A 20332-nucleotide genomic window follows, 5' to 3' on the forward strand; every position below is an offset into this window, starting at 1 on the left:
CTGTAGGTAAATATGCCCTGGTGAGTAAATGTCTCCCTGTAGTAGGTACATATGCTCTGGTGAGGGAATGCCTCCCTGCAGTATATAAAGATGCTCTGGTGGGGGAAAGCCTCCCTGCTGTAGGTATATATGCTCTGGTGGGTGAATGCCTCCATGCAGTATATAAAGATGCTCTGGTTGGGGAATGCCTCCCTGCTGTAGGTAAATATGCCCTGGTGAGTAAATGTCTCCCTGTAGTAGGTACATATGCTCTGGTGAGGGAATGCCTCCCTGCAGTATATAAAGATGCTCTGGTGGGGGAAAGCCTCCCTGCTGTAGGTATATATGCTCTGGTGGGTGAATGCCTCCATGCAGTATATAAAGATGCTCTGGTTGGGGAATGCCTCCCTGCTGTAGGTATATATGCTCTAGTGGGGGAATGCCTCCCTGTAGTATATAAAGATGCTCTGGTGGGGGAATGCCTCCCTGCTGTAGGTATATATGCTCTGGTGGGGGAATGCCTCCCTGTAGTATATAAAGATGCTCTGGTGGGGGAATGCCTCCCTGCTGTAGGTAAATATGCTCTGGTGGGGGGAATGCTTCCCTGCATTATATAAAGATGCTCTCGGGAGGGAATGCCTCCATGCAGTATGCAACTATGATCAGTTGGGGAAATCACTCCCTCATGCTTTTGAACACAATCTCTGCCACTTAGTGCGACGGCCACCCTGCCCTTACACCCAAAGATAGTTTAACCGCTCATGTCCATGATGAAAAGTAAACCTGCACACAATAAATAGCCTGCGCTAAACATTTCCAAAATCGTGACAGGAAATCTCCACTCCTAATGCTCTGAGACACCCGAACCCCAAGTATGACCACTAAGACTACCAGAATTCTGAAGGCCCGGATTGGGTGACAGATCTGCAGAGTGAATATAGAATACAACCAATCCCTAGTTAACCATAGATACCCTGTTAATTGTCTTAAAGACAAGCCAGGGTTTAGTTTTGATGACAGATCAACAGTGGTGATTACTAGCTAGCAGCAGCAAATGGCGCAACAGCTTATTTGAGTGCCGGGGCAATGCAGTAACCTCTGCCACCAGGAATGGAACAAAAGAAGCAATGATGAGCAGGAGCCTTTTCTCAGATGAACATAGACTACACGTGGGTATACAGGGAGATTCCAATCGTCCAAATAAAATGGGGCTTTGTTATGCATGCATTTGTGGATTAAACAAAGTACTTTAAAATGGAGTCTGTGTTATTCAGGATGCCAGAAAAGGGAGATCTGAGCAGCTGAACATGGGAGCGGTTCACCAGTCCTAGGAAGTGACCTAAAGCAACGTTCTGGATAGACACGGCTGGGCGGCAACAAGACATGTATATTGGTATAGTTCAGCTAAGCGCTGGTGGTTTTATCCGTCTTGCACTGATAAGGCAGTATGAATCTTATCTGCCTGAGCTCAAATAGAGAGGACTGCTTCACTTTGTTAATTCAGGGCTTGTAGGTCAGGGCAGGGTCAACCCCTATGCCCAGGTTGTGCAATGACCGCAATGAGGAGTAGAAGATACTTAAAAGTAGGTAAAGTGAAAACAAAATATTCTTAGTATCACATACCCTGGAGGTCACACCATTTGCTAGCTGCTACGGTCATGTTTCTGCATCTCTGCCTCTGGATGGCGCTGTCTGCAGACCTGCAGGGTGTTTTCTACCATCTCCAGAGAAGACCCTACATCATTATTTAAAATGTCCTTTAAAAAATCTATATTTCCAAAAACATGGACCTCCATTCCCATAATGCACCTGCAAGATACCTGGAAAACCCGGCAGCCGAATCTGGAAACTAGTTTGGAATCAGAGTTGCATGCACACTGGTCTTGCTGTGATGGTAAGCACAAAGACTCCTTTCAATGGACAGCAACATTCAACATGTCATGTCAATTATTGTGCTTCTGTTGCAACACTAAAACTCCTGGTGTTTGTCAGCACTGGACCCTCTCCGAAACGCCATTCCAGAGATTCCCTTTTACCACAACCTGTGACTGTGTGCAGCCCAATCATGTAGCTCCAACCTGGCTTGCCACCCTGCTAGCACTGCTTTTAAGCTGCCAGACCCTGAAGCGTACTTGTTCTTGCATCGCATTCTGAACCTCGTGGACTTGTGACCGATTTGGAATCCCTCTACCTTGCTGACTATTTTGCCTTGTTATTTTCCTGTGACTCTTCCATGATCCTTTGCTGTCTTTCTCCAGATCTTTAAGCCTTGCCTCGCAGGCTGAGTCATGCCTGTTCTCCCTGCTTAGCCATGTCCTTGCTTTCAGCTTTTCCCCATTAGTCCGTTTCTGTTTATCTTGCCTATGTTGGTATCATGCTCAGTCACCTTGTTGCAGTATCCTGTCTCAGTTACCTCAGACCAGCTACTTGTCTCTGTTACCTGGTAACAGCACCTTGCCTAAGTTACTTGGTACCAGCGCCTTGCCTCAGTTACCTTGTACCAGCTCCTTGCCTCAGTTACCTGGTACCAGATCCTTGCCTGGTACCAGCTCCTTGCCTCAGTTACCTGGTACCAGCTCTTTACCTGGTACCAGCTCCTTGCCTCAGTTACCTGGTACAAGCTCCTTGCCTCTCTTCCTTTTTGCCAGTCCCATGCTATAGTGTTCCTAGTCCCTGTTTTCCTGTTCTGAACTCTTGTTTCCCTTTTAAGGCTCTTAGTGTCTGGTAAGTGTTGTATGGTGTCCGCAGCCATGCCTCTGCGTATTCCTTTGTACAGAGATTGGTTCCTATACCCTAGGAGGCAATCCATGCCCCTTCCTCCGTCTCGTTTTACCTGTACACTATAGTGAATTTAATGTAACAGTGTGTTGTGTTCTGTTCCTATAGAAGGCATCCACTGTATGTTCCATCTGGACCCACATCAGCATGTCCGTGTAAGTACACTCCTTGTGTGGGCCTTAGGGTCCAGATACAGAAGCATCTCTTGCTACCCTCTTCCATGGGCTTACAGGAAGTGGTGCCTGTAAGAGTAACTTACACATGGGGCATTGAGCGTCCCGTATTTCTGTGGGTAGTCAAGTCCAAACTGTGTGTACACACCTAGTGGGATTCCTAATCGTTTGTCCAGTGCATGGTTCCCATCCCTTCTTCTTCACCATTGAGGTCTACCCTTTCTCCCTGTTCTGTTGTTCTGATTTACCTCATCTATTCTTCTTTCTTGTTTAGCCTCCTGCTGTATGCGCTTGCCTGTCCCCTTACATCAGCAAAGCCACCCCAAAGCTTAACCTCATACAGCTACAATCATATGCCTAGGTAAACAATTTTCCCAGTTTCTCGTACCAGTCCCCAGCTATTGTCTTTACATACCTTGAAACTCATATTACATGCCAGGAATGTTTAACATAATCCCAGCTATTGACACCATTTGCCATGTTTTGCCATAATTTGCCATGGTACTAACAATTGTCAAATAAAACCATCTATTGACAGGGACTGACAATTTGTCAGGCATAGACATCAAATGCCTAGGCACTTACACCATCGGCCAGGAGAGTGACTACTTGCTGCACTCCTCTTCCATTGTAAGGAACAGAGTGGCAGAGGAAAGCAGAATCCTTGCACTCCTTCAGTGTCTGTCTCCCTTCCCCCACCACAAAGGAAGTGGGACCAGGTAAGCCCTGAGAGTAGAGGCACTGCACTCCTCACCTGCTCCTTTTGCCAGGATCAGGAAAGCAATACTGCGTTCCTGTTGTCTCCAGGCCACACACGTAACTGCAGCCTCAGCTATACACAGGTGCCAAACCAGGGAAGCTGTGTTCCTAGTCAGTATGAGGCTTCCTATAGCAGGTGCACAACAGCAGAAAAGTCTAAGGGCCCCAGTCCGAGTTTGGTGGAGTGGCGAGAAAAGCGGGGGTGACGGAATTACCACCACTTTTAACTCTCTGCCAAATCCCGAGTTTGGCCATGAAGTGGAGGATTTACCTCCAGCTTTGTGCTGGGGGTAAATCCTCAATCTTAATGCCAATACAATTGGCAAAAACAGTGCAATTTGCGGCTGGTGGTAATTCTGCCGAAATGCCCATGGAGCCCTATTGACTCCAAAAAATTTTCCACCACCTACCACCACTTGTAATCCCATGGTAAATCCGCTGGACCAAGTGGCAGAAACAGTAATTCTGTTAGGTGGTAAATCGTCAGAATTACCTCTAATCTGATACCAACCTCGTAATGAGGGCCTATTTGCCTTGCACTACTCTTGCTGTACTCTAGAAGGCCACCTTTTCTTCCTTTGTTCATGTCTGAGTGTGAAGTGGGCCCTGGGGAACTCTCAGCAATCAGAGATTTGCATGGAGTGGGGCTTTGAGACAGTCCCCTCTTTCCACACAATTTTGGAAAGTGAAGACAGACTACAAGCCAGTGTCAGTACATACATTAAAGCAGCTGTCTGTATTCACTCTGGGGTTTTGATTTTACCAACCACTGTGTCTAGAGACAGAAAATGCAGACAGTCAACCAAAGAAGAACACACAATTCTAATACAAAGATTTATTTTGTGAAAGCACAAACACATCTCTGTATTTTTCCCCTTGTTCTAAGGACAAACAAGTTACTTACCAACTGGTAATGTTCTTTCAACTGGATGTTCCTCCAACGCATTCCACATCTTTGACATGTAATGTCCACAGCTGTGCACTTCAGAAACTTTTTCAGCAGAGGGCGTCCTGCGTCAATGGCATTGGGTCCATGTCCCTCGAAGGCCTCCGTCGAGGGCGATGTCACAGGATGTTATAAATAGGACACACAGCGCCCGTAGCCTCAGTTTAAGTTTTTTCCCCCAGAACATGTGACACCAGTCTGATGCCTGCTGGACTGCACTTAGTCCTGCAGAAAATGGAAGCTGCAATCGCACAGGAAATTCTCCTGAGGGGCAGGCTGGGAGGGCGATGTGGAATGCATTGGAGGAACATCCAGTCGAAAAAACGTTACCAGTTGGTAAGTAACTTGTTCTTCAAATGGATTGTGTCCTCCAACGCAGTCCACATCTTTGACAGACTCCCAAAGCAGTACCAGTAAATGGGGGAGGGAAAAGAATTTAGAGTGCCCAATCATATTCCGGAATAAAGAACCGCCTTCCCAAAGGCCATATCCTGACCATGGATTGTATCCAGGGAATAATGTTTTACAAAGGTGTGGATGGAAGCTCATGTAGCAGCATCACAAATATTCCTAATGGAAACACCCCGCTGGAGGGCAGTGGAAGTAGCCACACCCTAGTGCAATGAGCTCTCAACCCATCAGGAGGGTCCTTACCCGCCAATCAATAGCATTCCGTAATGGTGAGGATAATCCACCTGGACAAGGTCTGTTTGCTAACAGCCTGGCCCAATCAGTGTCCAGCATATCCTACAGAGAATTGATCGTCCACTCTGACCCTGGACATCCTAGAAATGTAAAATCTCATTCGATGGAGTCGCTCATCTTCCTTACCAGGTTGAGGAGGAAGGTGGAAAGATGGAAGAACCACCTTTTGACTCAAATGGCATTCAGAAACTACCTTAGGTAGAAAGGAGGGACGCAGTACAACCCTGTCCTTGTGAAACACAGTAAAGGGTGGCTTAGATGAAAGTGCCTGCAATTCACTCACTCTGTGAGTGGAAGTAACCGCAACCAAGCACAGAGTCTTGAAAGACAGTAATCTCAAAGGACAAGAGTGCAAAGGTTCAAACAGAGCACCCATGAGAAATGTCAAAACCAAATTTAAATCCCAAACCGGCACCTGGAAAGGGGAAGGCGGGAATACATTAGTCAGTCCTTTAAGAAACTGAGAAATCAAAGGAATCTTAAAATAAGAAGATTCTTCGGACAAGCGCTTAAAGATAGAGAGCCCCGCCAGGTAACTTTTAATGGTACCTACTTGAAGGCACCTGTGGGCCAAAGAAAGTAAGAAAGACAAAACCATAGGAATGGAGCACTGAAAAGGATCAACATTGTGATCTCTGCACCAGTCGCAGAACTTTCTCCAACGGTAACGGTACAGGGATTTTGTTGCAGTCCGCCTGGCCGAAAGCAACACCTCCATCACGTCATCCGGGAGGTCCCAATCCTTATCCCTCAACCTTCCAGATACCAAGGGTGAAGGTTGAGAGTCTTGACCTCTGGATGGAGAACCTGACCCCCACCTCTCCTCTATTCCCCTAGTGCGAGAGCAGATCCTCTCGGCGGGGAAGACGGCGTGGAGGGCAGATGGACATTTCCAGAAGGTCCGGGTACCACGCTTTCCTGGCCCAATCTGGAGCAATGAAGATCATGTGGGAACCAAACCTCTGTAACCTCCGCAAAACCTGAGGAATGACGGGGACTGGAGGAAACGCATACAGCAGTGGAAATGACCAATCCACCACAAACGCGTCTCCTAAGGCTCCTCTTGGAGGAAATTCCCTTGAGCAGAACTCTCGCACTTCCGGTTGACACTGGTGGCGAAGAGATCCACTTGTGAGGTTCCCCAAAGGGCAAAGATCTCCTGAAGGACTTCCTGAGCCAACTCCCACTCGCTGGCGACTGAGCTCTGCCTGCTCAGAGCATCCGCTGCCACATTGTCGTCTCTGGCCAGATGAACTGCTGAGATCGAAATTTCCCGCTGGATGGCCAAGAACCAGAGCTGTATTGCCTCTCTGCACAACAGAAGTGACGCTACCCCTCCTTTTTTGTTGAGGTAATGCATGGCCACTGTATTTTCCGTCAGGATCAGGACACTCTTCCCCCGTACAGAGGGCAGAAAAGCCTTCAGGGCTAGCCTGATGGCCGGCAACTCTAACAAATTGATGTGGAGTCTGGACTCTGACGGAGACCAATGACCGCTGGCAGTCAAGTCATTGGCATGAGCGCACCATCCTGTGAGGGAAGCATCCATCACTACTGTCACCTCTGGCCACGGTTGCCAAAACTGTTCCCCCCCCTCATCAGGTTCCCTTCTTGGCCCACCAGAGAAGATCCTGGGAGACCAACAGTGTAATCTGAACAGTATCCGACATCTTGCCGGAGAACTGTGTGCATCTTGAGAGCCACTGCAGGGATCTTATCCGCAGCCGGGCCTCTCGCACCAGAAAAATGCAGGATGCCATGAGGACGAGCAACCTTAAGAATTTGAAAGCCGGGAGACTCTGGGCATGTTGAAACTTGTCCACCATCTGCACAATGTGATGAGCCCTTACCTTGGGAGGTGAACACTTCCCCAAGGATGTGTTGAGAACAGCCACGATGTAATGGAGCTGTTGGGAAGGCATCAGATGCGACTTCTTGAAATTCAGAGAGAAGCCCAGCCTGTGGAGGGTGCGGCAGGTGCCACCGAGATTATCCAATGCCAGCTCGGGAGAGCATACTCGGATTAGCCAGTCAACCAGGTAGGTAGCTTGGTGAAGACCCTCGGGCGGTGGTCAATCCAAATGGCAGGACCCGAAATTGAAAGTGTGAGTCGCCAGCAGCAAATCTCAGGTACTTCCTGTGCGCGGGATGGATCGGCACATGAAAGTAAGCATCCTTCAGGTCCAGAGACACCAACCAACCTTGAAGCTGAAGGGCCTGGAGGACTTGCAAAAGAGTGACCCCCATCTTTCTTTGGGATCAAAAAATAAGGGGAATACCATCCCTTGTTCCTCTCCGCTACAGGCACCAGTTCTATAGCGCCTTTCTCCAGTAGGCTAAATATTTCCTGCGCAAGGAGCGCATCCGGAAGCTTCAAAGAGTTTCTCCGGCGGATTGTTGTGAGGCCACTGAAGGAAGGGAAGGCAGTACCCATGGGCTGTGGTATCCAGAACCCATGCATCTAAAGTAATGGCATGCCATTCTTCGAGATTCTGAGACAATCTGCCCCCAACCTGCGAACCATGACACATGGCCTCACGACTGTTTGGAAGTGGCTGCAGCAGCGCCTGAAAGCAAAGTCAGCTCCCTGAGCGGCTTTGGCACCACGATTTCCCGCCCACCACGGGAATTTTTTTCGCTGGCCCCTTTGACTGAAGGCCCTTCTCGTTCTACCAAAGGAGGAGTAGTAATGAAACAAACCTTCCCTCCACTGATGTCCCTTGGGACGAAAAGGCAGAGGTTGACGCACTGCGGCGCTCCAAGATTTTGCTGCAGCTTTTGAGGTCTGCAACCTCTCAAGGCTCTCGTCAGCCTTGCTGCCAAACAAATGTCTGCCATCAAAGGGCATGTTGAGAAGACGGGCCTGCACATCCGGAGCAAACCCTAACTTTCGCAACCACGCAAATCTGCGGATAGTGGTGCTCGCAGCCATGGATCGGCTAACACTGTCGGCCTGACTGAAGGAATTCACACATGGCATCATTGCTGTCCTGCACGAGAGCAAGGAACCCATGCCTTTCTTCCCCCTCGGGAATACGCTCAGCCGCCAAAGAAACACAATTCCACAGAGTGTGTGAAAACCTTGCCAAGGCACACGTTGAGTTGGCCAATTTCAGGGCCATGCTCCCAGCAGAAAATACCTTTCGAGCCCAACCGTCGAAGTGCTTGTTGTCCCTATCCGGAAGGATGGTAGGGTACGCCACCTGCCTCGAGGTGGCTGTAGCCGCCTGAACCACCAAACTTTCGGGAGTGGGATGAGTAGACAGATAGCTGGGGTCGCTAACGGAAGGGTGGTATTTCTTGGTTTAAGACTTATTAACAGCCAGATGAGATTCCGGGGACTGCCAAGAAGCTGCCACCCTTTTCTGCAAGGTAAGATGAAATGGCAAAACAGGGTCAGAGGACGGACCTTGATCCAAGATGTCCGTCAGATCATCCTGCACAAAGTCTTCAGGAGGACTAGACCAGCCCAGATACTCCAAGACTCACGCCATGAGTCTCCTATAAGAAGACTGCATGAGCCCCAGGCTCAGGTCTACCAAACTCAATTTGCGGGGAAGTGTCCAGTCCATTTGCATCCTGGAGGGTCTGCCTCAACTCCTCCAACTGACTGTCACCAGAACAAATTGGAGCATCATCTAGGTCACCAGGTTCCTCAACCTCAGACCTTTCAACCTCTTCAAAAATATCATCCGGAGGGGGTTGAAACCAGGTCTGGGGACAAAAGAGGGCCTGGAGGCCAAAAGCCGGCCCCACTGACTTCAATGTAGCCTTCATTGGAGGATATACAATGGCTGGGTACTCCAACGGCAAATTGCGAGAAAAAATCTCTGAAGGCGCCGATAGCTTCGAAGGCTTCAATGTCGAGAGCATCGACAACCTTGATGACGTGATCGCCGAAGGCTTCGGCGTCGACACAGGTGCCAACGAAGACAAGGCATCGATGTCCGAATCAGACGGAAACGGCGCCGAACGAGTCGACGCCGGCCCTCAGCCCTCAAAAGGTTGCTGCGGTCTCGCTGAGGATGTTGACCGAGATCTAGACACACATCTCTTGCGACCCTTCGATTCCTTGTCCGAATGGGACCCTGACGGCTCCCGATGAGTGTCACATCGTGAACCCGAGCCCGAAGGCGTGCGAGCCACAAAACAAGACTGATCCTGGCCAGCTTCGTCAGAAGGCGCGACTGGCCCCATGTCCTGCGATTGAAAAATCGCCATCATGGATTTCTTAAATGCCGCCCATTCCTCCGGAGTCGAGGACTTCATAGGGCACAAAGCCTTCCTCTAGGCACCATCCTCTGAGGAGGACGGAGAAGGTGACCAGTGACTGCGCTTCCTTGAGTGCCAGGATGAGGAAGACGAGTAGCTGGAACCACTCTGGGACCGAGATCCCCAGGAATCCTTCTGACGCGGAGAGTCACCCCTCAAGTCATCCGCGGAAACCCCCTTGGACTTAGACTTGAAAGTCCGGGACTTAACAGGCTTAGAGCCACTACCTACTTTGAGCTTCCCATTTCTCTCCCGCAAGGCCTTGGCGGTCAGCGACTGGTATTTCGAGCAGTCGTCGGTGTCATGCGACTCGCCCAGGCACCACAAACAAATGGGTTGGGGGTCGCTGAGCGACATCTTCGACTTGCAGTCCCGGCAGGTCTTAAAGCCAGACCGCAGAGTCGAAGGGGTCGAAGAGAAAGACCACTACGAAGAAAACACAAGAGGCGTGTCGAGTCACACGTTAGTGGAAAAAACTGAACTGAGGCTACGGGTGTCATGCGTCCTATTTATGACATCCTGTGACGTTGCCCTCGACGGAGGCCTTCGAGGGACATGGACCCAACGCCATCAACGCAGAACGCCCTCTGCCAAAAAAGTTTCCGAAGTGCACAGCTGTGGACATTACATGTCAAAGATGTGGAATGCGTTGGAGGACAATCCATTCTAACATTGTTTACTAGGTAGGTTTGAAATGTAGAAATCCTTATACAGACTGTATACCTGGAATACATTTAAAAGAAAACATACATTAAACTTTAAAGAGTGCAATCTAGTCTTGGTTTTCACTCTTGAGCACAAGTGGATGATCCTGTGTAAATTAAAACTGGAAAAGCAATGAATTAATTGGCAATAAAACATGTGTAGTGGTACAGAAGGTTTGCCGCCCAATGCAATTACAGGGGCAACACATTGAAACCTTCCATTCCTCACTCTTCAGTGTTACAGAGGTCCCCTTAAAGAGTGTGGGTGCCAAGATGTGACTGCAATGCTACACCTCAATAATGACGCCCAATACAGCTGAAGCATGGCTGGCGTTGCTTGTGGCCCTGGGCAGAAGGGATGTGACCCGGCAGGTCGGGCTCGGCGGCACCTTTTTTAAATGTGGACTGATTTGCATGTGACCTTTCCTCCTCTATAATGGCAGGGCAGGCTGAACAGGATGGGTGGTGGAGTTGCCCAGAGCAGTGCCAATGTTGGAATGATTGAAACCTTTTCATCCATCAAACTTCAGTGCTGCCATGGGTACATTAAAAAACTTCTTGTTGCCCTAGTACTCTTGTTATCTGGCACGTGTGGCCTACTTAGACAGGAACCGAATGCAAGAAGGCAACGTTTATAAAAAGAAATACATTTACATGAATTAACATTGAATCGGTTACCTAAGACTTACAGACCTGTGCTTTAGATTTGCCAAAAAACAAATAGAAAGATAAAGTTTCCAGGTTGGTTAGATTAGCAGAAATGGAACGGAAAAGAAGAACTGGAAAACGTATACATTTTGGAAATGTGATTAAAACATGACTGTGTAGTCAGCCAGCACCATTTTGCTTTGAGGATCCTGGAGTAACCATTGGACAGTGGGAAGGATAGACTCCCTCTCTTTCCTTTTAATGATGTACTACAGTTATTCCACTTGTGGCAACAGTGGCTGTTTACCCTTCAATCAATGATCTGCTGAGTTTGAGATGCATGACAGATTCTTTTGCCAGAGTGGTTTACATCAAGATATAACTTTTAGCCGAACATCAAAGAATATACTGCTTTTAGTAAACAGGGCAATGGTCAAAGAACTAAAAATCTAGATTATCTAGAGTGTATGGAATAGGCCAGGACACCAGCACTTCAACTAGTTCAATTTAGTGCAGCTAATCCCAGCAGCCCTCTGTTGCAGTGCCTTGCCATCCAATTGTATCAAAGAAAGCACCAGAAGGCAAAACTAAAACATACCAGGTGTGAACATCTACAACTACATGCCCAACTGACATCCACCACTCACATGTTCAGATACAGCAGCAGCAACAACACAAAAGAGCAACACATGCCGCCAAGACGATACATAAGCGGAAAAAGTGTTTGCCACCACTGAAGTCCATGCAGAAGCATGCCAGCCCAGAGGCACCACACAACACATGGGCGGGTGTGTTCCAAGAGTGGAGGGTTCACATCTAGGCAGAGGTTGCTCAGCCTTTAGCCACTCTGCGGTCTATAAAGTGAGTAGCATGGCCAGATTTATGAGAACTCTTGTCACAGGCCCATTGCCGCCAGAAAGCAGCCTCGGAGACCAACCACCAGACTGCACACATTCTACTGATCTCTCAATACCAACACACCTAACGTCAGGATGCAGCTACCACCAATCAACCGCATCAGCTGCTCGCATACTGAGTGCCCCCAAGCACCATATAACACTACTCTTTCGACTGACTCAGACTGCGGTCGCCAAGGGCGTTCCACTCACTAGCGCTTTGAGGTCATACCAACGATATATAAAGCGGTATATAAATGCCAAATAACAAATAACATAACTTAAGCATCAAGAGACACCCATTGTGGTGAACTGTGCTTGAACATTCCCAAGTGGATTCTGCGCTTCAGTACCAACATCTTGCTTTTCAATTGCAAACAGGTGTCAGTGATAACAGGACATCTGAAATGTACAGCAAATAGTACACTTGACAAACAAATGCAGGAGGGAGCTTTTAACAGGTGTGTGTCGAAGCAGAACAAACCTACATTTTCTCTGAAGATGAAGGCGAGGATGGCTGCAGACAACTCGGCCAGGAAGATCAAGAGAATGAACACAAAGAACTGGAGGAGAGAAGAGGGGAGGGGGGAAAGGAGCGACATTTTAGTGCAGTTGATGAGAAATGCTTTCATAGTGGATCACTTGACAAGAGCACAAGAGAATTGTGGGGCAGTCAGGCAGCACCCATCTTCCCAGCCCTCCCAAATTAAAAGTGGTGCCCGAGACAATTGTTGCGCCACCCCTGCCTTCACCTCCCTACTTTATTTTAGCTGAAGCCTTGCAGAGGGCACCTGCTGATTAACACACTGGGGTAATCAGGAAGCTTTGGAGAGGCTGCCTGCCCTCCCCAGGATTTAAAAAAAAAAAAAGAAATTATATTTTTAAAGCGCTCTCACAGCCAGGGGGCAGTGAGGAACTGTTACGGGAATATGTCTTAGTTGCATATTTATAATGCGCTTAATACCCAGAGGTTTCTAAGCACGGACCTGGGGATCGAACCTGTGTTGCTTCGTGTCTTTTTTCCAAGGCATGTTGCCGTTGAGCTATCCTCCCGAGATATCCTCCCAGCATTGTTATTTACTACAGAGACAATTGGGAAAGAACTTCTGAAAATAGGTACACATACGAAAATGCTCCCCCACCCCCCTAATGTGCTCCTCACAGGAAGAATGTGCTCCGGGAACCAGTCGTGCGACAGGAAAGAGGTAGGATAGCTCATGAGTGAAACACATCCCCAATCACAATCTTCTTAAGCAAGTAAATATGCTAGGAAAATAAGCCAATTAAAGTGATCTGAAGTTGTCCTATTTTTCATTATATGTTGATACCAGTATTTTTGCTCGTCATACTACCGAGGGCCTGAATTTCCTGAATGCAACTAAAAAACGCAAGATTAGGTCTGATACTTCCACCAAACATGGGACATTTTAAGTTCTCCAGGATCCCATTCTAATTAAGAAGACATCATCGATATCAAATGAATAAAACACTCACTTTCAGAGCAAGGTTTAGACCTGGAGCGGATACGTCAACATTGGACAGAAGGTGGGTTTGTTAGAGCGGGTGGGGTGTAAATCACAGTAGCCGGATGTATACAAGAAGAGTCTCAAGGCTTGTTAGAGGATCCGCAGGAAAACACATGACAGACGCCCCGTCCCATCACAAAACAGAGCGCATTGCGCTGGCTGATACGTACAAAGAGCAGCAGGCACTTGTTCTCCCGGATGGCTCCGCAGCAGCCCAGGAACCCCAGCAGGAACAGCAGCGCCCCCATGCCCACAACGATGTAGGCCCCCATGAACAGGAGGGGGTTGACTGCCACAATCTCCCGAAAACCTGTGGGATCCACGATCACCCAGATTCCAACTCCAAGAAGGCTTGCACCGCAGAGCTGGGGCAGGAGAGAAAAGCAAATGTTCCTTCCGTGAGGGCGTTGGACGCACACGCAGAACACACACAACACTTTACCACCAACAAGCTGCTCACGGCCTGAACGGTTTGTTTTAAATTTTGGAACCCATCTTCACATCTAATTCCAAGATTTCCTTTCCTTCGTGATCATGGTTTCATTTCAAATCGGATTGCCAAAAACCCTTTTTATTGCAGGACATCATGCTTATTAGAAGGTTAGAAGGATGGATAATGTGTTTTTAAGGGTGGAAGAGAATGTCAGGCAAGGGCTTCATTACTGCTGAGTGGAAAGGACAACTTGGGATGTTAATTGGGGGGAGAACATGGCCAACCTCATATCCGGTGCACAAGAGATGTGACTGTGTTGCGCATACATTTCCAATGTTTGAGAAATCTGTGTCATTGGAAGCCAATATTCTCACTTTGAGTGTAACCTCATTTCTACAATAAGATCCTCTGTGGGGCCGTGGAGATGGAGCTAGTTCCCATCGGATTTCAACCTCTTTAGCCCCACATACCTTGCTCCCAGAAATACAACTCATAGGTAACAGAGGCAGTGGCAGAACATCATGTAGAGTTTCAGGGTGCTCCCAGAACTTGGACTAGTAAGGAAGGGGCCTGTGTGAGATGGTAGAGGACCAGAGTTATGTCTTGTTGCCATGTTCCCAGAACAGGGGGGCGGGGGGGGGCCTTTGACAATTTCTCATTTCTGCCTCTGGCCAACAGAACGACCTCGAAATGGTGCATGGCGCAGAACTAAGATGGGGGAGGGAGCACTCAGGAATATCATTTCGTCGCGGGATGTTTTTTCGCTGGGTTTTTTACCACGATTTCTTTTTTTTTTTTTACACAAAAACCCATCACATTTTTTTAACATTATTTTGGGGGGGGGTTCACCCCCAAGCCCCCATTTTCTTTAATTTGTATTTATTCACAAACACCCACACCCCATATATATAATTTACTAACCCCCCTAAAAAATTCGATGTTTTTTTTCGAAAAACAAATCGTGGCAAAAAAGCCCACGAAAAAACATCCCGCGATGAAAGGACATTGTACCAAACAGTGGTCGGAGGCCAAGAAGACATCACTGTATTACAAGAGAGCAGATAATGAAATCAGAATGACCTGAAGTGAAGCGGATTCACCAAAAGGGTCTGCAGTTGTTACATTTGCTCAATTCCAAACCAGGCAAACAGGAGAACGCATGGAGCATAGCAAAGCGGGGTTTGGTGGGGCGCAGGCTGCGGCAAAGGCTGGCAGGGATACTCACGAATATGAAGAAATTGAAGATGAACATGAGGTACTTGATGCAGCTGAGGCAGTCTCCTTCCATAGTTCCGGGACTCACGGGCCGACCCCTTCCAGATTCCCCTGCAAGTCAGAAAGAGGTACCCATCAGCACACTGTCCTGGATTGGTGCCACAGCCGCACTCATCCTACATGGGCGAATGCCGGTACTCAGTTAACACTCAAACACTGTTCAGCTCAGGGACATCGTTGTGGCAGCTGCCCATATATAAACCCCACATTTGTCTGGAACGGGGAACATATTTGACATTGTATTGGCAACAAATTGGCCCCTACCTTTTCCTGCGGCGATAGCACACACCTCTTTTTAAACAACAACCGACTATCACCAAATGGTAGTAAACAAAAAAAGCATGTCCATGCTGCATACAAATTAATATCTTGTCCTTATTACAATTATTTGAAATTCATATGGTGCACAAAAGGTTACGGAGTGTATCTCAGACATTCATAATGACGTTTTTTATATATGAAACACAAAGGAAATGTTTATATTTTTTCTTTTAGTCGGGTCAGCTGCAGGGGTGTCCCCACAACCCCCATCCACTATACTGTAGAGTATAGCGAGTGGGGTGTTGTGGGGACACCCCCGCAGCCCCCGGGTTTTATTTTTATTTTTTTGGTCGGGTCAGCTGCAGGGTTGTCCCCACAAACCCTGCTCATTAGTGTGTGTATATTACAGTATAGTATCGTATAGTGAGGAGCGAGGTGTTGCGTGGGAATCCCGGCAGCCTTCTTTTTTTTTTACCTACACCACCAAATAGCTACTACAAAATGTCCTATGAACAGTTAGTCAGTAGTATCTATTTTCGAACTTTTGGTGGTGTACCCAGGTCATTTAGATTCAGTCATTTTGGCCGAAACCCATTGCTGAACTAAGAAAAGACAATCACTCAAGCCATCACCTGTAGAAGAGCCTCACAGCACTAAAAGGAAACGCAACATCTCAAGGGCTTGCCAATAGTAAATAGACAATTGTTCAAACCCTTCCCTGCAGTGCATGAGGGCACACAGAGGAGACAATTGCTTAAGCCCTCTATGGATAAAATGCCATTCAGAACTAAGAGGAGACAACCCTCAAGCCGTTTTAAACTCTACGTCACAGCACTCAGAGAAAAGCCGTGAATCCCTCGTCTGCAGGCGGCCATCACTGAAGTAAGGAGAAGAGACACGCTCAAGGACACTCCCGCAGGAGTGCATCATACATTTGGCAAAGCGCTCGACACTAGAATTGCATCACACTAGGGAAGACAATAGCCCCAGCGCTCGCCTTTAAGATTGCATTACAACCCTAGTGAAAAACAATGGCCCCGGCCTTACCACAGAACTAAGAGGAAAGACCAGTGCAAGCCCTCGCTTATAAGAGTGCCTCATATCACAACGTGCAGACAACATCACAACCTTTGCTGGCAGGAGGACATCCTTACGAGGTGACAACAGCCATTTCAGCCCTAATCAGCAAACAGCCATGCAATTCAGCCTGTAATGAAGTCAGCACATCAACAAGAGAAGATGCGGCCGGAACGTCTTTCATGCTAAAGGTATTGTTAGGGGGACAAAATATTACCAGGCGATAACCACTCTTGCCAGGGACATTAAGCATTCTAGTCATCACTTTTTGCAGGATGCCCCATTGTTAGCGGCATCAAACTAAAGTCCAAATCTTTACTGTGACATCACTAAGGGGGAGTGTCCACTCCCAGCCTTGCGTAGATAAGGATACCACATTGATCAGTAGAGACAAACATATAAAAAAACTCTGAAACCGCCATAACTCCACTGTCCTCACACCAAGGTACAATCCAGGGTGACCAGAGGTCTCGGTTTGGTTGGAACTGCCCTGGAATTGGGTGCTCTGTCCTAAGAGATTTTTTTTCATTTAAAAACCCTGTGCCGTTTTTAAGGAGAGGTTCGGGTGACATTTTATGGAGAAAACTGTGAAAACAGTGAGAGTATGAATGGTCACGTCTGTTGTTGCGTTGCCGGCAGGAATGAGCACTCCCATGAGGTAACGCACAGACAGTGCTTGTTTACCAACAAATCAATTAATAGTTTAGTTGGCACACGCCAAATAAACGTCATTATAGCTTCGAGCTCTCTACACGAACACTTAAAGCCAGCCATCCGTGGGTGTTGGCTCAAACCATGAACCTTTCCTTTAACAGAGACAAGCTATTCATTGTGACATGGTGAATGCTTGGACGGTGGATTCAAAGACAAGCCTGGAATACAAATCAACGCAAACCCTCCTTTGTGTTCAGTATATTAAGAGCCACACCTAAATTCATTGTAGTCCTACTTTTATGTTGGGGGCCTGTCCTAGTTTTTTATTTTGAAAATCTGGTCACTCTAGTAGAATCCTAACCAGCTGCATACTAACTGAAGAATCAAGGGTCAGTCGGCCACTCACAGAGTGCTCCACAGTGCTGAAAACGGAGCCATTTTAGAGTGAACCAGAGACATTGGGCCTCATAAATTTGGCTGTAGCCTTGCCGGTAAAACCGGCGGGCTGCCGCCAAACCTTCGAAAATTTCTGGCGCCCGCAAATGGGTAATTACCGGGGTCATTCTGCCCCACCGGACCCGGTATTTGCCCATTCGCGGGCACCAGAAGAAAATACTCCCCATTCCCATTTGAGCCTCCATAGGGCTCAATGGGAATGGGGAGGTTGGATGCACCGGCACCATGCATCCGACATGCTGTGCTCGCGGGTGCCGCTCTGCCCGCCAGGTCAGACCTGGCAGGCAGAAAGGCACCCGCGAACACATCTTGTAGTTTGCCAGTCCGGGAACTATGGTACTGGCAAGCTTACCAGTACCGTAGATCCAGGACCGGCAAACTTGTAATGAGGCCCATTTTCCCCAGTTGCTGCCTTGTCAGGATGGCCTGCCGCTGGAGAAAATGTCCCAGACACTAGGTGGCAGTTTTTACACTTGTCTTTGTTTCAACTGATGCCTGGTCAATGGACAGCAGTTAAATGGCAGCAGCCAACCCCTTCCCATTTGGCCTATTGTTGAAGGAACCAGCTCACCTTCACAGCTGTCACCAGAAGGACAAAATGCAGACAAGAAAATACATTTTAACAATGGCATTGCCATTACTGCTGTAAAACATTTATTTGGTTTGCATCCAGGACAAAGAAAGTAATTGCACTGTAACTTACCTGCAAACATTGAGTTCCTTAGAAGTTACTAGGTACACTATTAGAAACAAAACTTACTACAATGCGGCAGATTTAATGATTTTAGGGACAAAATGTTGTTTCCTCATGCTCCTTTTTGTGCCCCCTGAGACCATCATCTAAGATTGGGTTATTGTTGTATTGGCTCTGCCTCTGTCCCATAAACGATTTGATAGGAAGATATATACAGGCTCACCAGCACCAGCCAGTCAGTGCACCAGAGATTCTAGAAGAGTGGACGGACTGTGGCAGAACCAGCATTCATTACCTCCCTTTGCTGACAATTCCAAAGTTGCTTGATCTGTCCACAGCACTTCCCCACAGTCAAATGAGTGAAACTCATCAATATGCCTGTAGCGTTATCTTATGTATTCTTGCATTGCACACCTTCTGTTGTTTTCATGGGTTCCTAGTGTTTTCTGATCTGCAAGAAAGGGTGTAGGGGACTGGCGTTGGAGTAGGGGAGCAGGCTACGGTTTATTTGTAGCAATGTTGATATGTGCAGATCTGAAAATATAGGGATTTCTGTGGTGTGCAAGTTTTAAATATTTTGTGAGTTGCCTGGAACAGTGGTTAATGTACACTACAGGTTTCTAATGGAAATAGCTTGTGCCTGTGGTGTTTAACACGTTTGGAGCGATGCATTGCTACATCGTACAGCTGCATCTCTGGTGAGTTTTTGTGGTGTATAGGGAAATTTAGTGCAGACACGTGGCTTCAGATGCCATACATTCCCTTGTGTAACCCATGTTGTTTTGGTGCTGTAGTTGTGTTGAGATGCGTTATCTGTTAGGGTGGGAGGTAGAATGATTTTGAGCTGGTTATTTTTATGTCCGGCCTAACAAACCACCGAATTTCTAGGGCAACCTTTTTCTCTGGAAGCATCACAGTTTGTCAATTTCTTTTGTTTATATCTTTGCAATACATTCTTTCTCCAGTTTATATGCCTTATTTTGCCAGAGTGTATGATTTTAGGCCAAGGGGTGCTACGTTAGGTGACAGTATCCCATGGCACAAATTCAGGGTCCACAGTTTCTATTCAGTTGACCAGGACCTTTCTTTGAACTCCCAATTGACACCTCAAAGAAACTCCAACTGTAGTGCCACTCAGTTTTACATGGTATTATGGTAAACTGCAGATGGACATTCACCACAAACTAGTAATTAACTAAGACACTATTTGAAGTGTTAGTCTGTCCCCCCCTCTAGTGTAGTTGTGCCTCTGGCACCAAGCAAGCACACAATACAAAGGTAGATCTTCCCTCTCAGACAAATGCATACTTTTGTCAAATGGTGACTACAAACAGTTGGGTTTATCACAAAGTTTCTTCTAGGGATGTATAATTCTTGAACTTAAGACGTGTAGGGCAGAATCTGAAATGTTTAGCTGTCCCGATGTTTTGGACTACAAATACAATCAGCCCTTGCTAATATAATCAATGGTGAGGGATCCTGGGAGACATAGACCACAATATTTGAAGAGCCGCATATTGCAGATCCCTGGTTTAAGGAGATCTCAAGTTTTCCAATGTCAGTTGTGAAACAATTAACAAATTCTGACTATTAGGCTCATAAAAAAAATGTTGAATTTTTTTTTCCGCGTGAATGTGTTTGTCTGTATTTATACAAGTCTGTATGTATGCATTTGGGTGTGTATGTGTTTGGGCCAAAGGTACAGTTTGGGGCCACTGAGCGCCACATAGTGCACAACGTGGGGGCCTTACAATGTTAAGTGTAGGTGTGCATACTTGGTTCAATTTAGGGAAATCTTTTACACCCCTCAATTTTCCAAATTCACCATCTGCAACTTCGCTAGACTGTAGTGGAATCATCGTTTGGGTCATGAAAGCCACGAAGATGGCTAGTTAGGTATTGCTGCCTTCTTTGACCACACATTGGAAGAACCCGATTTCCACCATAAAAAAAGGACTTTTCCATTGTTTACCCCCCTCATTCTTCCCTGATATCTCTTTCTTGAGCTAGTCAGAAAGCACAGCGAGTGGAACGCACACCGCCGATAACTGTGCGCAGCCCACTGTGTCAGGTTCAAATCCCGGCAAGGCCAACTC

The 20332-nt window shown here is 47.3% G+C and overlaps 1 protein-coding gene across 3 annotated transcripts in view; it reads right to left on the reverse strand.

The window, feature by feature from the left end:
- The window catches only part of TSPAN18 (tetraspanin 18), a 466236-nt gene that overhangs the window by 49136 nt on the left and 396768 nt on the right, over positions 1–20332 (reverse strand). For all 3 annotated transcript variants that reach the window (XM_069623309.1, XM_069623310.1, XM_069623311.1), the window contains 3 exons: positions 15045–15145; positions 13557–13751; positions 12349–12423 (listed from right to left, as the gene is read on the reverse strand). In XM_069623309.1, the coding sequence (XP_069479410.1) occupies positions 12349–12423; positions 13557–13751; positions 15045–15107 (333 nt within the window). In that variant the 5' untranslated portion in view covers positions 15108–15145. The remainder of the gene's footprint in view (positions 1–12348; positions 12424–13556; positions 13752–15044; positions 15146–20332) is intronic.

The sequence above is a fragment of the Ambystoma mexicanum genome, chromosome 11, assembly GCF_040938575.1.
Source record: "Ambystoma mexicanum isolate Mex_15411 chromosome 11, UKY_AmexF1_1, whole genome shotgun sequence".
NCBI lineage: Eukaryota > Metazoa > Chordata > Amphibia > Caudata > Ambystomatidae > Ambystoma > Ambystoma mexicanum.